The 14719-nt window shown below is 46.3% G+C and overlaps 1 protein-coding gene across 1 annotated transcript; it reads right to left on the minus strand.

The window, feature by feature from the left end:
- Positions 1-1151: 1151 nt before the first annotated feature.
- On the minus strand, positions 1152-14710 carry TADA1 (transcriptional adaptor 1). The gene is made up of 8 exons (XM_031595711.2): positions 14563-14710; positions 14388-14479; positions 13503-13568; positions 7804-7901; positions 4825-5034; positions 3729-3880; positions 2454-2616; positions 1152-1563 (listed from the first exon to the last, which is right to left on the minus strand). Exons 1-8 carry the CDS (start codon positions 14634-14636, stop codon positions 1411-1413), a joined length of 1008 nt encoding a protein of 335 aa, XP_031451571.1. The 5' UTR covers positions 14637-14710; the 3' UTR covers positions 1152-1410.
- Positions 14711-14719: the final 9 nt, after the last annotated feature.

The following is a 14719-nucleotide window of genomic DNA, read 5'->3' on the forward strand; positions in this document are numbered from 1 at the left end:
GATGGGAGCTGCTAATATCTGTACAGACACTGCCTCTTGCTATGCCTAAATCCAGTGCACATCCCTCAAGAGGATGCAGGAGAACCACCTGCACAGCTCCCTGCTGTGACTCTGGTCTAACACAAGCACTGGATCATGAATTGAAGTTATAGGCAGGTAACCAAGAAACACATCAGGGATACACATTCTCCTCAGTTCTCAAGGGTGCAACAGCAAAGGAAATTGCATGGGAAAGGGAAAAATTTACAGTTCTCTTTTTCAAATACTTTCCAAAGGCAAAGCATAATAAGAGAATCCATAAGCTTCCTCTTTCATTTTCTCCCTGAGGAAGCTGTTCCAATTCCACTATCCGGATGGCACAAGAACAAAGAACCAAGTCATCTTTCAGCAGATACATGTATAGGTATGGTTAAAAACACAGTGAATTAACTTCTAACATGAGAATGTTTAATATGCCTTCATAAGCCCATTCTCTTTGGCATCTAAAGAGCACAGAGATGACGAGAGACAGTAATGCACCTGAAACACCACATGCAGAGTCCATTCCCTTATACAGCCTGACCTGAATGGCTCCATGCAAAATTAAGATTGAATTTGCTATCCCATCTCAGGGATGGTGAAGCTGCCTGCTGGGATGTCTGAATCCTTAGCTGTACTGACAGGCACAGAGGTTGCTCCTTGCCCTAAATCCAGGCAGCTCCTGGGATGTTTGAACACTACCCTAAAATAGGATTAGACAAGGACTAGGCTGATGGGAAAACACTATCCAGAAACCCAATTTTACTGTTTTAGTAACTGGTGAGACACCCCATGACAGCTGGTACTCATTTTTCATGTTTTTGTGATGCAAAATAGTTCAGAAGAAAGGCTAGAAAAGATTTTTCCTTTTTACCTTGTTTTCTCATCTTCTAATCCAAAGTTCCTCAACATGTCAGTTTACACAACTGTTCATCTTCATGTCCTAACAGCCAACTGTTTCCACTTAAATGAGTGGAAAAGATCCCACCAATTGCAAGAGAAGCTGGACAAGGCTCACGCAGGCTGAACTCAGAAGGGAAACTACCTCAGGGGGATGACAAGGAGACAGTTATCACATTCACAAATGGGCATGCACACACACTATTTAAAACCTCACATTTATTTTTCTTTAAAAAAAAAAAGTCTTTGCAAACAAATCTCATTCCTCCTTTCCAATTCAGTGGGATTGCTGCAAGCACTCCATGGCACATGACTCTTAGGAAGCAGAGAAAGTGTACCACTTACATTACCTCAGTAGTATTTCCATAGGAAAAGCTGACTCCTAACTTACATCTTCCTTGAAGCATAGACATGGGATTTTAAGAAGCATCCCAGCATCAAGTCCAAGGAACAGCATAGCAGCCATCAAGGGCCTGACATGGCTGCCAGGCTCTAGCAGAGTAGAAGGCCCTCCTTTGCTGCCAGGCGCTGGCGGTGGATCTTATCCTGCTGTAGCTCCTCATGGTTTGGATGCCAGAGTTTCATGACAATTCTCTCAATGTTTAGGGCGTAGACTGTGTGTGCAGGAATAACTTCCTTGTGTACCTAGAGATAAGTTAGAAAGTTTCATGTTCTCATACTCATTTCCCCACACCACCCATGGAAGAATGTGCAAGATGATCAGAGCCAGCCCTGCAGAGCAGGAACACAGGCTGTCACACACAAGGAGAGCTTGTAACCTGCCAGCACAGAACAGTCTGTTACACCACTTTGTAATGGAGTAGCAGGGTAAAGAAATCTTGCTCCAAAAACACAGAAACACAGAATACAATTCTACTTGACCTAACACACACCCCAGATGCTCAATTACAATTCTTAAAATTCTGCCTCCACAGCCTTGAGGTAAAAACCTCAAGGCCTGCTCACAGCAGTAAAGAGCAAGGCGGGTGAAGAGGGGGTGGAATTTCTCACAGCTAGCTTCAGGCATTCAAGTTAGCCTGCCGGGCCCCAGCACTGCCAGAGAGGGACCCACTAACACACACCACTGGAGGAAAATTCACCCACAGCACCTCAGACACCTCCCCAGGGCTGAGGCAATCACACGTAACCCAATGCAACAGCCTGCATGCATGATCCAGTATTCCTCTATGTTCCACATGGGTGCTTAGAAGAAAAAGGGCCATGCCAGGCAGGTCACTCTGCTGCACTGCTGTCAAAAGGGGGAGCATTCTTTTGTAGAGACAAGGATTTCCTCATCAACTCTCTGACCAAGCGGGACAGAACAGGCATTAGACCATGAGTTGACTTTGTTACCCGTTCCCTAATAGCAGGAGCAAGTCAAAGCCAAGTAATAAGTTTGAAAGAGAAATAAGGAAACTGGCTGTGGGAGGATGAAATCAAACCCCTCTCTGTGCACATAAACCAAATCCAAGAGTGGCAGCTGATACTCAGGGCAGCACTGCCCTGAGTCACAAAGTGTGATGTGAAGAGCTTACCTGTAATGCCTCAAAAAGGTCGTACATGTTCACTGGAGGGAGAGATGCTGGCAAAGTATCTCCAGAGCACGCCAGCAGTAGTGCTGCCTGCTGCTCTGCATCATCAGGTGGGGGTTGAGGGGCTACACTCTGACCAGCAGAAGGTGTCACACAGGCTGGAGGGCTGCAGACAGCAAGCGGTAAAACCTTCCAGTCACAAAAGCAGCACTAGCTTTGGTAGTAACACAGCAGGGGCTCAGCCCCAGCGTTTGCTTTTCTGTATTCATAATACAGCCTTTGCATATACGAAATTCTATCAGCTCTAATAAAATCTCTTAACAAATTTCAATTTAATAAAAACAATGAAAACCGATCTTCAGCATGCCTCAGACCTGTTTTGTACTTTATTGTGAGCTGGTAACCTTTGTTATTCACAACCAAGTTTCCACCCAGCCTAAAAAATGAAGGCACCCACAACATTCAATTGAGAGACATTAGCTATTAGGCAGAGTTGTTTGGAGTGGATTCCACTTGTGGTACCATAACCAAACCTTAGAACACCCACAACCTCCTGTGAAATGCTAGCAGCTCTGTCATGGACAAACAGCTGCCTCACCATACACACACACTGCCTGACACAGAGCACATGCTGTTTGAGACTGCAAAACCAGACGAGCTTGAAGCTCTGCAAGTGGAAAGGCCTGCAGAAAAACCATTAATACACATGGACACAAGAAATGACAGACTGCAGCATCTCAGAGGTCCTCTCCTGCATCTCAGCCTTATGGTACACAGCAGTACCCAAACAAAGCTCTGCCCTGCTGCTTTCATACTGTGTGAAAGCTAAACTCCACAGTTAGCAGATTCCACTCAGTCAGAAGAAAAACTGAACTGAGTAACTTCAGGACTAGCAAATTACATTTGAAGTTAACAGCATGCTGAAAGCTCCTCACCACTCAATTAAGTTGTTGTAAGCAACAATACTGCCCTTCTGCCCAGGGGCCTCTTCCCTGAGATCGGAAGAACTCCTGTGTCACTTGCTCCAAGCAATAATTAATAACATTCAGAGGGCCCGGGTCACCATGATAAACTGATAAGTAGCCAGGAAGAGACAACATTGTCCTGAACTCTGCTGCTGAAAAATCCCCACATCCTTCCTCCCTGTTCAGCACACAGCAAATGAAAGCTGAACACCATTAATAGATCCCACTCAGTGAGAATTAAAACTGAACAACAAAGTAACATCAAGACTAGCAAATTACATTTGAAACTAACAGTGCGCTGAAAGCTCCTTACCACTCAATTAAATTGTTGTAAGCAACAACACTGTTCTTCAGATACGGCTGAGGATTAACATTGCTTCCAAAGGCATACTTGAAGTGGCCATCTCTCAGCCGATAGGCTTTTCGTCTGGATATTACAGATGTCAGAATGTCCTTTAGATGGTTCTGGAATGAAAAACATTTTTGTTAAGCATACTAATTAACCCATCCTACCAAACTACAGCTCAGAGAAGTACAGACTGACAAGACCAGTTCTGCCACAACCACAAGGACCTAAAGACAACATGTATCAGGTGGTTAAGTGAAAACACTCTGCCTGCCCACAAGCTGGAAACAAAGAACGTGGCTCTGCATTTTAAAGCACAGTTCACAGGCTAATATATGATGTGGTACTTCAAATGTCACAAAGAGTTTTCTTAAATGCTAGGAAATTCCCAACCCATTCCCTTTCAAGAGTTTTTACAGCTTGCACTCAATGTTGTGCTCGTACTGAAATTCTGGCTCTAAAACTACAATGAAAAGCCATACATTTTTTCAGGTTGTTGAGGTGCCTGGAAGCTGCTGAAGAAACAGCTGTCTGGAACTGCTTCCTAGCATGACCTCACTCCCAGACAGAGGATTGAGGTTAGCATGTAACACCACAGTTTGGGGAAGCAATCCCCAGAGAGCTGACTAACAGCTGCACCATGGGGCCTGACTGGGAGACACCTGGTAACACCACCGCTGACCAGCAGCTCCAGCAGACAGTTCATGCAAGTACTGTCTGATTCTGCTACTTCCAGGCCAGATACCTTCACATGTAATGGATTTATTTTAAATCAAAATTCTTAAGAAGATGCCATTCTCTTTTCAATGATGGGAACAGCATTTTCTAAATTAGCTACTCAAGTGTACCCAGAGCTCTTCATAAGCAAGCACCTCATATTTAACCCTCACAAGCACAAATCTCCGATGGCACAAACCCCTCTGATTCCAATCTGAGGCAGCTGGGCAGCCAAAGCAGCACAACCCCCATCTACGGAGGGGGGGCTCTGTCTGCCCCATACTGCATACAGAGACTTTTGCTGCTGGTGTAATGGCAACACCAGGGCTGCACAGCCCAGTCTCACCTCCACAGCATAAACCACAGCTGTCACCGCATCCTCTGTGACGTTGTCCAGCCCATGCTCATACGCAGTTACAATCATCCTTCCTTCTAGCTGGCCACGTGTAGGAAGCATCATGGTATGGGAGCACAGCTTCAGGTCATCGTCGTCTTGAGGATCTTTAGCCACAAACTGCTGGGCTCCAGACAATGGATTCTGAGGCTGGAACCGGTGCTGTGATCAACACAATATCAGAGCATAAGATGATGTTAACTTGGTCAGGTTTCAGTTCACCTCGTGAAACATTGCTTCTCAGACTGGAGCACAAACACCTACAGAACATATGGCAGCAGGACAAAGGGAGCAGTACACCCACCTGTCCCCAGAGTACTCATCTAAACTCTCAGTGAAGTTTCTGAGCTAGGGTTGGTGTCCTTCCACTTAACTACCCATGAGCCTATTCTGCAGCACTCTGCACTATCAGATATCCACCACATTCTGCAGCAAGAAATTCTACATTTACTCTGTACTGCCCACTTGCTTGACTCATTCCATTTTCCTGCGAGTCTCCAGTGTGGCCACAGTCCCTCTTACCTTTGTTCATATTGCACAGGCCAGTGATGACTTTACTGGACTTTCACATTTTTCAGTCACCTCCTTCTATGCTGCAGAGTTCTTATCTACTTACTCATTTCTTGTGCAGAAGCCCTTCGATATAAGCTAAAAATACACCCTATTGTCTACCAACCGTACAGTTTCCTACCAAGAATCAACACAGTGATCCTAAGCTTATGTGATTAAGTGATTCTTACACATCTTTAAAGAATAAGGACTTAATTAAATACAACAGCTTCACCGCATTTCAGTTCCAGATTTTGTACTCTAACCTCCCCATGCACTTCTAATACCCTAAGCAGAGCTGGGTAACTGTGCAATCGGTTTGAGAAGATTATGGCCAATAAGATTATTTCAGAACGGAGGCAGTTACTTCGGGACAAAATATCACAGAACTTGAATTCACACCAGAAGGAAGCATGCTTCCCAATCCATGTGCTCCCATGCTATTCCCAGGCCACACTTTGTGGTGGCTCCTTAGAACTCAGTGTCCAAGCAGAGGAGGAAAAAGGTAGAGAGGAACTGATTTCCGGGCTGAGACACATGCTTGGCCAATCCCCAAGCCACAAGGGAACACCACAAAGCTGGCTCACCAAGCACTCACAGGACACCTGCCCCTCAGCTCTCCAGGACATAAATCACTGGCCATGGAATAAACATTGCCACGAGGCTCTTATGAGGGATCATAACAAGGACATGCTTGACATATAAACAATGAATATACAGCAAAGTGGATTTCTCACATCTTGGTTTCAGAAAAGGAAAAGGGGCCTTCTTTATTCAAAGGACAGTGTGGCATTTAACTCAAAGTGAAAAACCAATCCACCCACTAGCAATGTGAAAGCACGGTTCTCTCACAGTAATTTGGAGGACTTAAGCTTTCATTACAGGAAAGCTTCGTGTGTGGAAGGGGAAATATAAAAAAAACTGACCTTCCAAGTGTAAGCATTTCTAAGAGGAATGTATTTTGGGAAACCAGAAACCAACTGGAATTAATCTGTAGTCATTTCTACACTTGCTCTGATCAGCGAGGAAACATCAAGGCACTTACTCCTAAGATCACACTACTGGAACATTACACTAATAACACACAAGCCTCTTAAAATACACCTTATGTAATATTTGCTATAAGGCATTCCAGTAAAACTCGTATACTTGCATAAATACGCAGTAAAAATGTGATGTAATGGAAGGGGTGTTCAAGCAAAACAAATTCCAGGACTTCCACTACACCACAACTTGCACAAGTGGATTCTCCTCCACTTGCTGCTGAAAAGCCACAGTGAAGTTTGAAAACAAAAGATAACATGGATTGCCATCTCTATTCAGGCCACAGCTGTGAAAAATGAAGAAATATTTTCACAGCTTCTAAACACAATGAGCCTTCAGCTGGACTTGCAGCCCTCCGAAACACTGGTCTCTAAAGCATGCACATAAAGCCCAAATATTGCACTAGAGCTGTGGGGTGCACTTTGCCTGAGCCAAGCTAACTTCTCACAGTGGCGAGAGGCCTCAAATGCCCACCTTTCCCCCTGCACCCAGCTACCATGTCTTCCTTTGCACTGACTTCGACACCCATCCAACCACAAGGAACGCTGATCCAACTGAATAAGTCAGCAAGAAAAACCTGGGAGTTTTTATTTGGTTGGTTTGGGGGTTTTTTGCTTGGTTAGCTTTCTGCCTTATCAGAGAGGTGAACTGGATCAACATGTGGTCTAACACTTGACAAAGCCACCTCACAGACACTCTCCCTTTCAGCAAACTTAATTCAGTTTCAACAGACCGATCAAATCCCACCCACAAGACACAATGCCCCATCCTAGTCCTCCTTCAGACCAGGCACACTGATCCAGAAGCACAGAAAGCTTCAGAACAGATACATGACAGTGTCAAGTCAATAGAAAGACCCTTTGCTGCAAAGCAAACTACATCTTGGGCATTTCTGTCACCTATAGAAGGCAGTACCCTTGTTGCAGAACTGAAAATGCTTTGCAATTACACTTTGAAAACATTCTGCTTTCTCTTTCTCCTAACCGTTCAGACTGTAAAGAACCCTGCAGGTTGGAGCATACAAAGAAGCAATTCTGCTTGAGATTAACTATGAACTCACTGTTTCTTCAAGAGTTTTACAGACGTGTGAAGATATTACAGAGAACATGGAAGATGAATAAGCAAATGAAAGATGTACCTAAGAGTTACTGCAGTGACCACAGAGCTATTCTGTTAGTTCCTGAAATACAAGCAGCAGCAGCTCCAAGCTATTGATGATGTGTGTCACAAGATGACATGACTTCATCACTCTTGGCAGTAAGAAGAACAGTATGCTGTGCACAGCAATTCACCCCCACAGAATTTCAGTAACCCAGGACCATTTGGCTGCAGACTTACGTCAAACTTCTGCCGCACTGACGAAATCTTTTTCTTCCCTTTGGGTTTTCCAGGTTTGGTTGCAGAGCCACCTGGCCATGGCAGAGATCCAGCACCTTCTGTAAATCACAAAAAAGAAAGTTTGACAGGCTTCACTGATTTAGGGCCAGGATGACACTGTGCACACAGAAAAGCCCTTCAGATTTAGCCCCCAGTTTAGCGACAACTCCAGACCAAGAGCCATGAGCCAGAGGAGCTACTTCTTGTGCTGTACTCCTTTTGGCTATCCACCCCTCCTTTGGGAGAGCCCATAGCTCTGGGCTGCACCTCACAAACCCTAACCCCCTGGCTGTGCCATAACCCAAACCCAATGATCACGGCCCAAAGAGAGGAGTTCTTAGGGAATAATGCTTTCAACAGCCTTCCCCTTCATTGGCTTTTGCTAGGCTGATGCACTCATGACCTTCACACAACAAAAATCAATGGTGGTAGCCTCCAAGTCAAGTCATAAAGAAGGAACAAGCCATTTGTTCCATCACGACCAGCTCCTGACAGATGCTAACTAGCAGGACAGAGCCATCTGGTCTATCTGCCTACCCATCAGCTCCAGGAAGCTTTGGACTCTTGTTAAACATCAAGGCTGACTGTTCATGTTATGCTGAAGGGGAAAGGAGAGGCTGCAAAGGCTGGTGTGTCCAGGAGTAGGACAACACTTGTGTGGAAGGGTGATGGCAAACAGCTGAAGAAAGAGTGAGCAGCACTTACACATAACATAAGATTGGCCCAGAAATCCACTGTGTGCTGTTTGATGGGAAAAGCCACAGCAGGTCAAACCACATCCCCCAAAAAAAAAAATCTCACAGCTCTTGGTAAGGACAGCCTTGCCGGGTTCCCACAGACAGGTTTACAGGGTCTGCATGCTATTCCTTTGGCTACACTGCAGCATAAGAAAACTTTGCACTGGACGTCCACGTGCTCACTGATAGGAAAAAAAAAAAGTAGCTCTTCCTGCAACCAAAAGCCTGGACAGCCCTCTTGTGGCTACAGCAGCAGCCTATGCATTCAGTCAGCAGCGCTCTCCCTCAGCTCTGCAAAGAGAACACCATCTTTTCCTCTTGATCTGTGAGCAAAGCATGCCCTATGGTGGGGTCCCTGCCCAGCTCCAGGAGCTCAGCTCAGACAGTGGGCTGCTGCCAGGTAGTGCCATACCCACACCAGGGACCTCTCATGCCATTCCTTCACCAAGCAGAGAAGGCACAGCAGCCATCCCACAGCTGGCCAACCGCAGGCACATTTGCTGACCACAGCAAACCCAGCCAGTTCCCGTTCTCTCCCAGCCTCACACCAACCATGGGCTCTTGTGACTGTGGTTAATTAGCTGTTTTCAGGAACTCAGACATACAACCAAACTGTACGTCTGGTTACGGAGAACGTGGCAAGCTGAATTCCTTGGCTATGTGCAACTTCACATACTCATCACTGGAGCAAGAGTACAGTCCTCTCTAATAGGACTTGAAGGATCAGACTAAACAGTATTCAGATGAAGCTTAAGAATGCTCAGCTGTTAAGATGAGGTTAGAAGCAACCTACACACAGAGATGGCACACTATCCCTCTTAAAGCTTACCTACATCCTATCAGTGAGCTGAAAATCAACACTGTACAACAAAACTTGTGAAAATCCAACCATCAAGTGCAGGTAACTAAAAAGTAATAAAGAGATTCTCTCCAGAAATCAGAACTGGTGTCACTATTCATTACTACAACGTTGCACTAGAAAACCTATCAAAGGGGAAGGTGGGAAAACACCACAGGCAATCATGTCAAGGACCACTCTCACCCTCCATCAAAATCTCACAGCTTACATTTTAGGATCCATCAGAGATGATGCTTCTGCTCTCACAAGATGCTTTCCTTGCTCTTTACAGACAAGTCACTCCCCTCCCTTAGAACGCATAGAACAGTTGAAAGGGTCTTCAAAGATCACCCCCATCCCCTCCCCAGGTCAGGCTGCCCAGGGCCTATCTGCAGCAGTGCCAGCACCTCACCACTCTGAATGAAACACTTCCCCCTGACATCTAATCTAGATCTCCCCTTTTTTCATTTCAAGCCATTCTTCCTCATCCTATCACTGTCCGCCCATATAAAAAGTTACTCTCCCTCATGTTTATGAGCTCTCTTTAAGGACTGGAAGGCCACAATGAGATCTTCCCAGCACCTTCTCTCCTCCAGGCTGTGTAAAGCCCACCTCCTTCAGCCTATCTTCGTAGGAGAGATCTGTAAGCAGGTCAGAGCCCCTGCACAGGAGGGGAGGGCTGGTTGTGCTAAGGACAGACACTGCACTTGCGACCTTTCCCCACTCCACAGCCCTTCCAACTCACACACAGGCCCCAGAGATGCAACATATTCACAATCTGTGCACTTAAAAACTTAGCTTAGAAAAACAGAAAGGCAAAATACTATTTTCTATCCCCCGTTATCAAGAGCCTAGGGCAGAATTATTCTGGCTCCTTTTCTAGGTTTCCATATTAACAAGCCTAACTAGCACTAGATGAAGAAAGCAAAATTTCCCTTCAGTATTCTAAGAAAAGCAGCATATGCCTTCCTGGCCACAAACATCAAAGCTGGGTTGGTTCAGGCATCAAATTTCAGATACGTTCGCATCTTTTCTTTAATCTTGATAGTAGGAGAATCAGCAAGCTGCAGCCCCGGCTGCTGATGTGCCTTCAGAGATAAGCAGCAGTTAGCCAAGCTCTCCTTACAAGCTGCCAGGTCTCTGCAGTGACACTGCCAGGCAGGGCAGTGTAAGTCAGGTACTCCCAATGCACTGCAGCAGCACAGGAGGAAAGGACAGAGATGCATGAAAAACATCCATCCCCCTTTTCCCATCCTCCTCTGTTTGATTGTCAGGGTACGGTTTTCTGGGTTTTGTCTGTTTGTTTCAAGATCTTCCTGCAAGGACAGGGGTTGAGTCAACTACATTCCAATGATCCCTCCTCTGGTAACACCTCACTCTCCTGTTCTCTTCCTTCTCTTCCCTCTTCAACTCTCTGGAGAAAAGTGGAACACAATGCCACAACCCTTCAAGCAAAGCTTGGGGGAAACCCCGACAGCAAGAGTTCTAATTCTCTGAACCTTCCTTTATTGGCTCAAGATGACCATTAAATAAAAGAAATGCTTTTATCACTAACTCAAGTGCTTACAATTGTTTAAGTTTTTCCTAGTTAACATTTAGCTAAGAAACAAGGTAACAGTTCAAGTGAGCTATGCATTAACTCAAGGAATCTCGCTAACCTGACTGCTTGTATTCAACCATCAACCAACAAGGCAGCTCAGCAAGCAAGTCCACACAACACAAGGAAAGGCTTTAAACAAAATTTCCCCTGAGAGAAGGAAAAAAAATACATAAAAGCACTTCTGAAAATGCTGGCAGAGATCAGCAAAGAAAACAGTCTCTCACACCACTTACATCAGACTTAAGATCCTCAGGGTCCTGTGGGACCTCAGTGGGAGCTGAGCAGGAATCAAAAACCCTGATCACTCTTGCCATCCAAGTAGTGTGAGCCTTCCTCTCACCCCACCACCAGGTCCCAAATGTCCTTAACTGGGATTTGAAACTTGCAGGACCAGTAAAGTGAGGAGGTGCAAGTTGTAAGTATTGATCCCATTGGTCACATTCACCCACTGTGCACCTGTAAGCCCAGGTGGAACCACTAATCAGAAAGAACATTGGGAACAGATGGGTTGTTTGCTTTCTTCAGCTGTTACAGTGTCTCATTTGAAACACCCCCTTCAAGGTTCCCTACCCCAAATGCCACAATCCAGTGTAGCACTAATTTTTTTAAACATTTTTAAACTGTCATCTTTTATTTCCCTCTTGTCCCACTTACATGAAGGTGGGAAGTACACTCATCAGCATTTGTGACTGCACACCAAGTGCCTCAAGCACACTTGTATCAAGTATTTGTTTCCATAAACTATTCAGAGAACGCTTTCTACTCAAAACACAGCACTGGAGGTGCCCTGTTAGCTTTCCATTCTCATAGGGATGAAAACCAGCAGGTGGCAGGTTGGTAGCTAAGGGAAAAGTGAACCTAGGCATAATATCAAATACTCCATTTGTACCACACCTCTGTGTCTGGACATACAAGCCACTGCACCACACACAAGGTGCAAGATGCAGGTGTCTCCATGCACTGGTCTCAAGTTGGGAACAACAAAAACCCACAAAACTGCAAGAGACCACCAGTATGCAGCATCACCTGCAGAACACAAAGCCATTCCTCTAGGAATACATATGATCAAGGTGAGCTTTTTCAAGCTGGCTTGTGCAAATCTGCACAATGAGCTTGCCTGGAAGCATAGCCACCACATGCTAAGCATGGTCAACTACCACTCATTTACACATCCTCACTGACACACAGAAACAGGTTCCTCAAGGGCTCTGAAACAGCTTCAGTTTCACTGGGACAAGAGAGCCCCTGCAAGGACTTGAAATTAAGAGGTTGAAGTGGGAAATAATGAGCACATGAAAGGCACCTGTGAAGCACCAGCCCCAGTACAAAGCAGTGTAACATTTAACCCATTCCTAGACAGCTCTGAGAAAAGGTAATATTTTTCCCAGACTACCAAGTCTGAGCTATTCAAGTCAGTAGAGATAAAGTCTGCCCAAACAACTGCACAAATGCTGCACAGCTATGTGACTGGATAAAGTAACAAGTGGAACTCCACACAGACCAGCACAGCAGCGCACACAGGAATGAATAACCCCAACTTCAGTCAAGCAGCAGTGCCACTGCTGCCATCCAAAACCAAGAGCTTGGGTTATGACCTACACTCCCACCAGCCCAGCACTCAGAAGAAGCCAACCAAGTGCCAGCCAGAGCAAACTCTGCTTCACCCTTACATAAAACTGAAATGTTCCTGACCCTGAACAGAACCAGCAGTTCTCCCCCCCTCGTGAGCTCAGACCCAGCTACTTCCCAGAGGAAAAACTGCTTTCTCAGACCTTAGATCATCACAACTGCAATGATCTTCTCTGCTTTACCACACAGCAGCTTCATATCTTAAATCACAACTTGACTGTCCTTCATATCATATCTTTAAGTAATTTTGAAGATCAAGCAGAAAATAGCTTGCCAGTCTGACAACAGCCATTCAGAATGCTTACACAGTTAGAAATGTTTAATATCAAAGGGGCAGAAGGTTGGACTAATTGACCATAGCTCAATTAAGAGCTGACTGGAAGCGTTCAGTAAGCACTTTTCTATCAGATACATACTTGATTTCAAGGTGAGTCAGGAAAACCCAGCTCCCCAAGATGTTATCCCCAAGATAGAGGGGAACAAAGAGGGTACCACCCAGATCAGAACACAAAGGAAACAGCAAGCAGAGCAGATCAAACACAAAGCAGCATCTCCCATTAACTTCACTTCTCAGCACTCACAGCCCAACAGACACCCAGCCTAGAAATCAAACTCACCACAATCAGCAACCCAGCACATCAGCCTCTAACAGAGCAAATGCAGTTTTTTTGGTTGTTTTTTTCTGTTCATAAAAATGTCATACTGAAATCATCTGGATAACTACCTGGCTACCTTTCTGCCTGCGTGGCCAAAGGGACAGAAATATTAAGGCTCAGCAAATAGAACAGCCACATACAAAGCCCAAACACATGTGCCAAAGCTTTACTGATTACTTTTAATGAAACTTGGGACTCACCTGGTGCAGAAACCAAGATCTGGCATCGGGTAAGGATGGCCAGGAGAAAGTCATTGTGTGAGTGGACTGCATGAAGACAGACAGCTCATTAGGAACATGTTAGTGGTCACAGGCACCAGCTCAAAGTAGGTTTCACAGCTATGTTTTCAGCATTCACTTAGCTAAAAGCCACAACTTCTAATATAAAGGTTTTTTTTAAGAGGTTTTTGGTTTTTTCCTCTTCACTTAGCCCTGAACCTGCTACTAGAAAGAATACCACACAGCACAGGTGCAAGCCGGATTGCTTCTCAGCGTGCCATGCACCAATCCAGCCCTAGAGCAGCTGCATGGCAGGTCAGGTGCACTCAGCCAGCAACAAGGAGGCCTGGCTGTCCTCCCTCCCATGGCCGGGAGGGTTTCTCACAGCGGAGCTTTGGGTTTGCTTTAAAAAAAAGCAAAAGTTAAAATAAAGGAGAGCCAGCACTAAATGTGGAGTACTTGGTACTGCAGAGACTGTTGGAGCATGTCCAGAAGGCCAGAGAAACGACCCAAGGGATGGAACATCTCCAAGGAGGGGCTGAGAGCTGGGGCTGCTCAGCACGGAGAGGAGAAGGCCATGTGGAGACCTGAGAGCGGCCTGCTGGTATCTACAGTGGGGCTGTAGGAAAGACGGGACAGACTCTTTAGCGAGGCCTGCTGCGACAGGACAAAGGAATGTGGTTTCAAACTGAATGAAGAGAGGTGTGAGTTAGATCTAAGGAAGAGGTGTTCTGCTGGGAGAGCAGCGGCACAGGCTGCCCGCCGTGCCCCGTCCCTGCAGACATCGAGCTCGGGCTGCATGGGCTCTGACCCACCAACGAGGAGAGCCGCGCTGAGGCGGGCTGCCCCCCCGAGGCCCGCCGTTACCGTTGTCCTGCGTGAGCAGCCGCCGCGCCTCCAGGTCGAACTCCTCCTTGCTGATCTTCTGCTTGAACCACAGCTTCAGGTTGGCCCAGTACCTGCGGGAGAGAGGGGCGGTGCTGTGACGGCGTCGCCGCGGGCGAGGCCGAGGCTCGGGGCCGCGAGGTGAGATGCCGCTCACTGCTTCACGTTCTCGCCCAGCGCCTCGCTCAGGCTCTTCTTGGCCGCCTCCAGCTCGCTCACGTACGTCGCCATCGCCGCGGAGCACGGGGGCGCGGAGGCCGCGAAGCGCCGTAAAGCGCGGCGCTCCGTTACGTCAGGGGAGGGGCGGCGGATGC

Source organism: Phasianus colchicus, chromosome 9 (assembly GCF_987193195.1).
Source record: "Phasianus colchicus chromosome 9, bPhaCol1.hap1.1, whole genome shotgun sequence".
Lineage (NCBI taxonomy): Eukaryota > Metazoa > Chordata > Aves > Galliformes > Phasianidae > Phasianus > Phasianus colchicus.

What these genes read in the sequence shown, in the direction of transcription:
- TADA1 (XM_031595711.2), bottom strand. Translation starts at nt 14,636, where the DNA reads ATGGCGACGTACGTGAGCGAGCTGGAGGCGGCCAAGAAGAGCCTGAGC. An exon ending in GATCTTGGTTTCTGCACCAG is followed by an intron (nt 7,902 to 13,502) that starts GTGAGTCCCAAG and finishes TGTGATTTACAG; the next exon opens with AAGGTGCTGGATCTCTGCCA. An exon ending in CTGTGGTTTATGCTGTGGAG is followed by an intron (nt 3,881 to 4,824) that starts GTGAGACTGGGC and finishes TTTTCATTCCAG; the next exon opens with AACCATCTAAAGGACATTCT.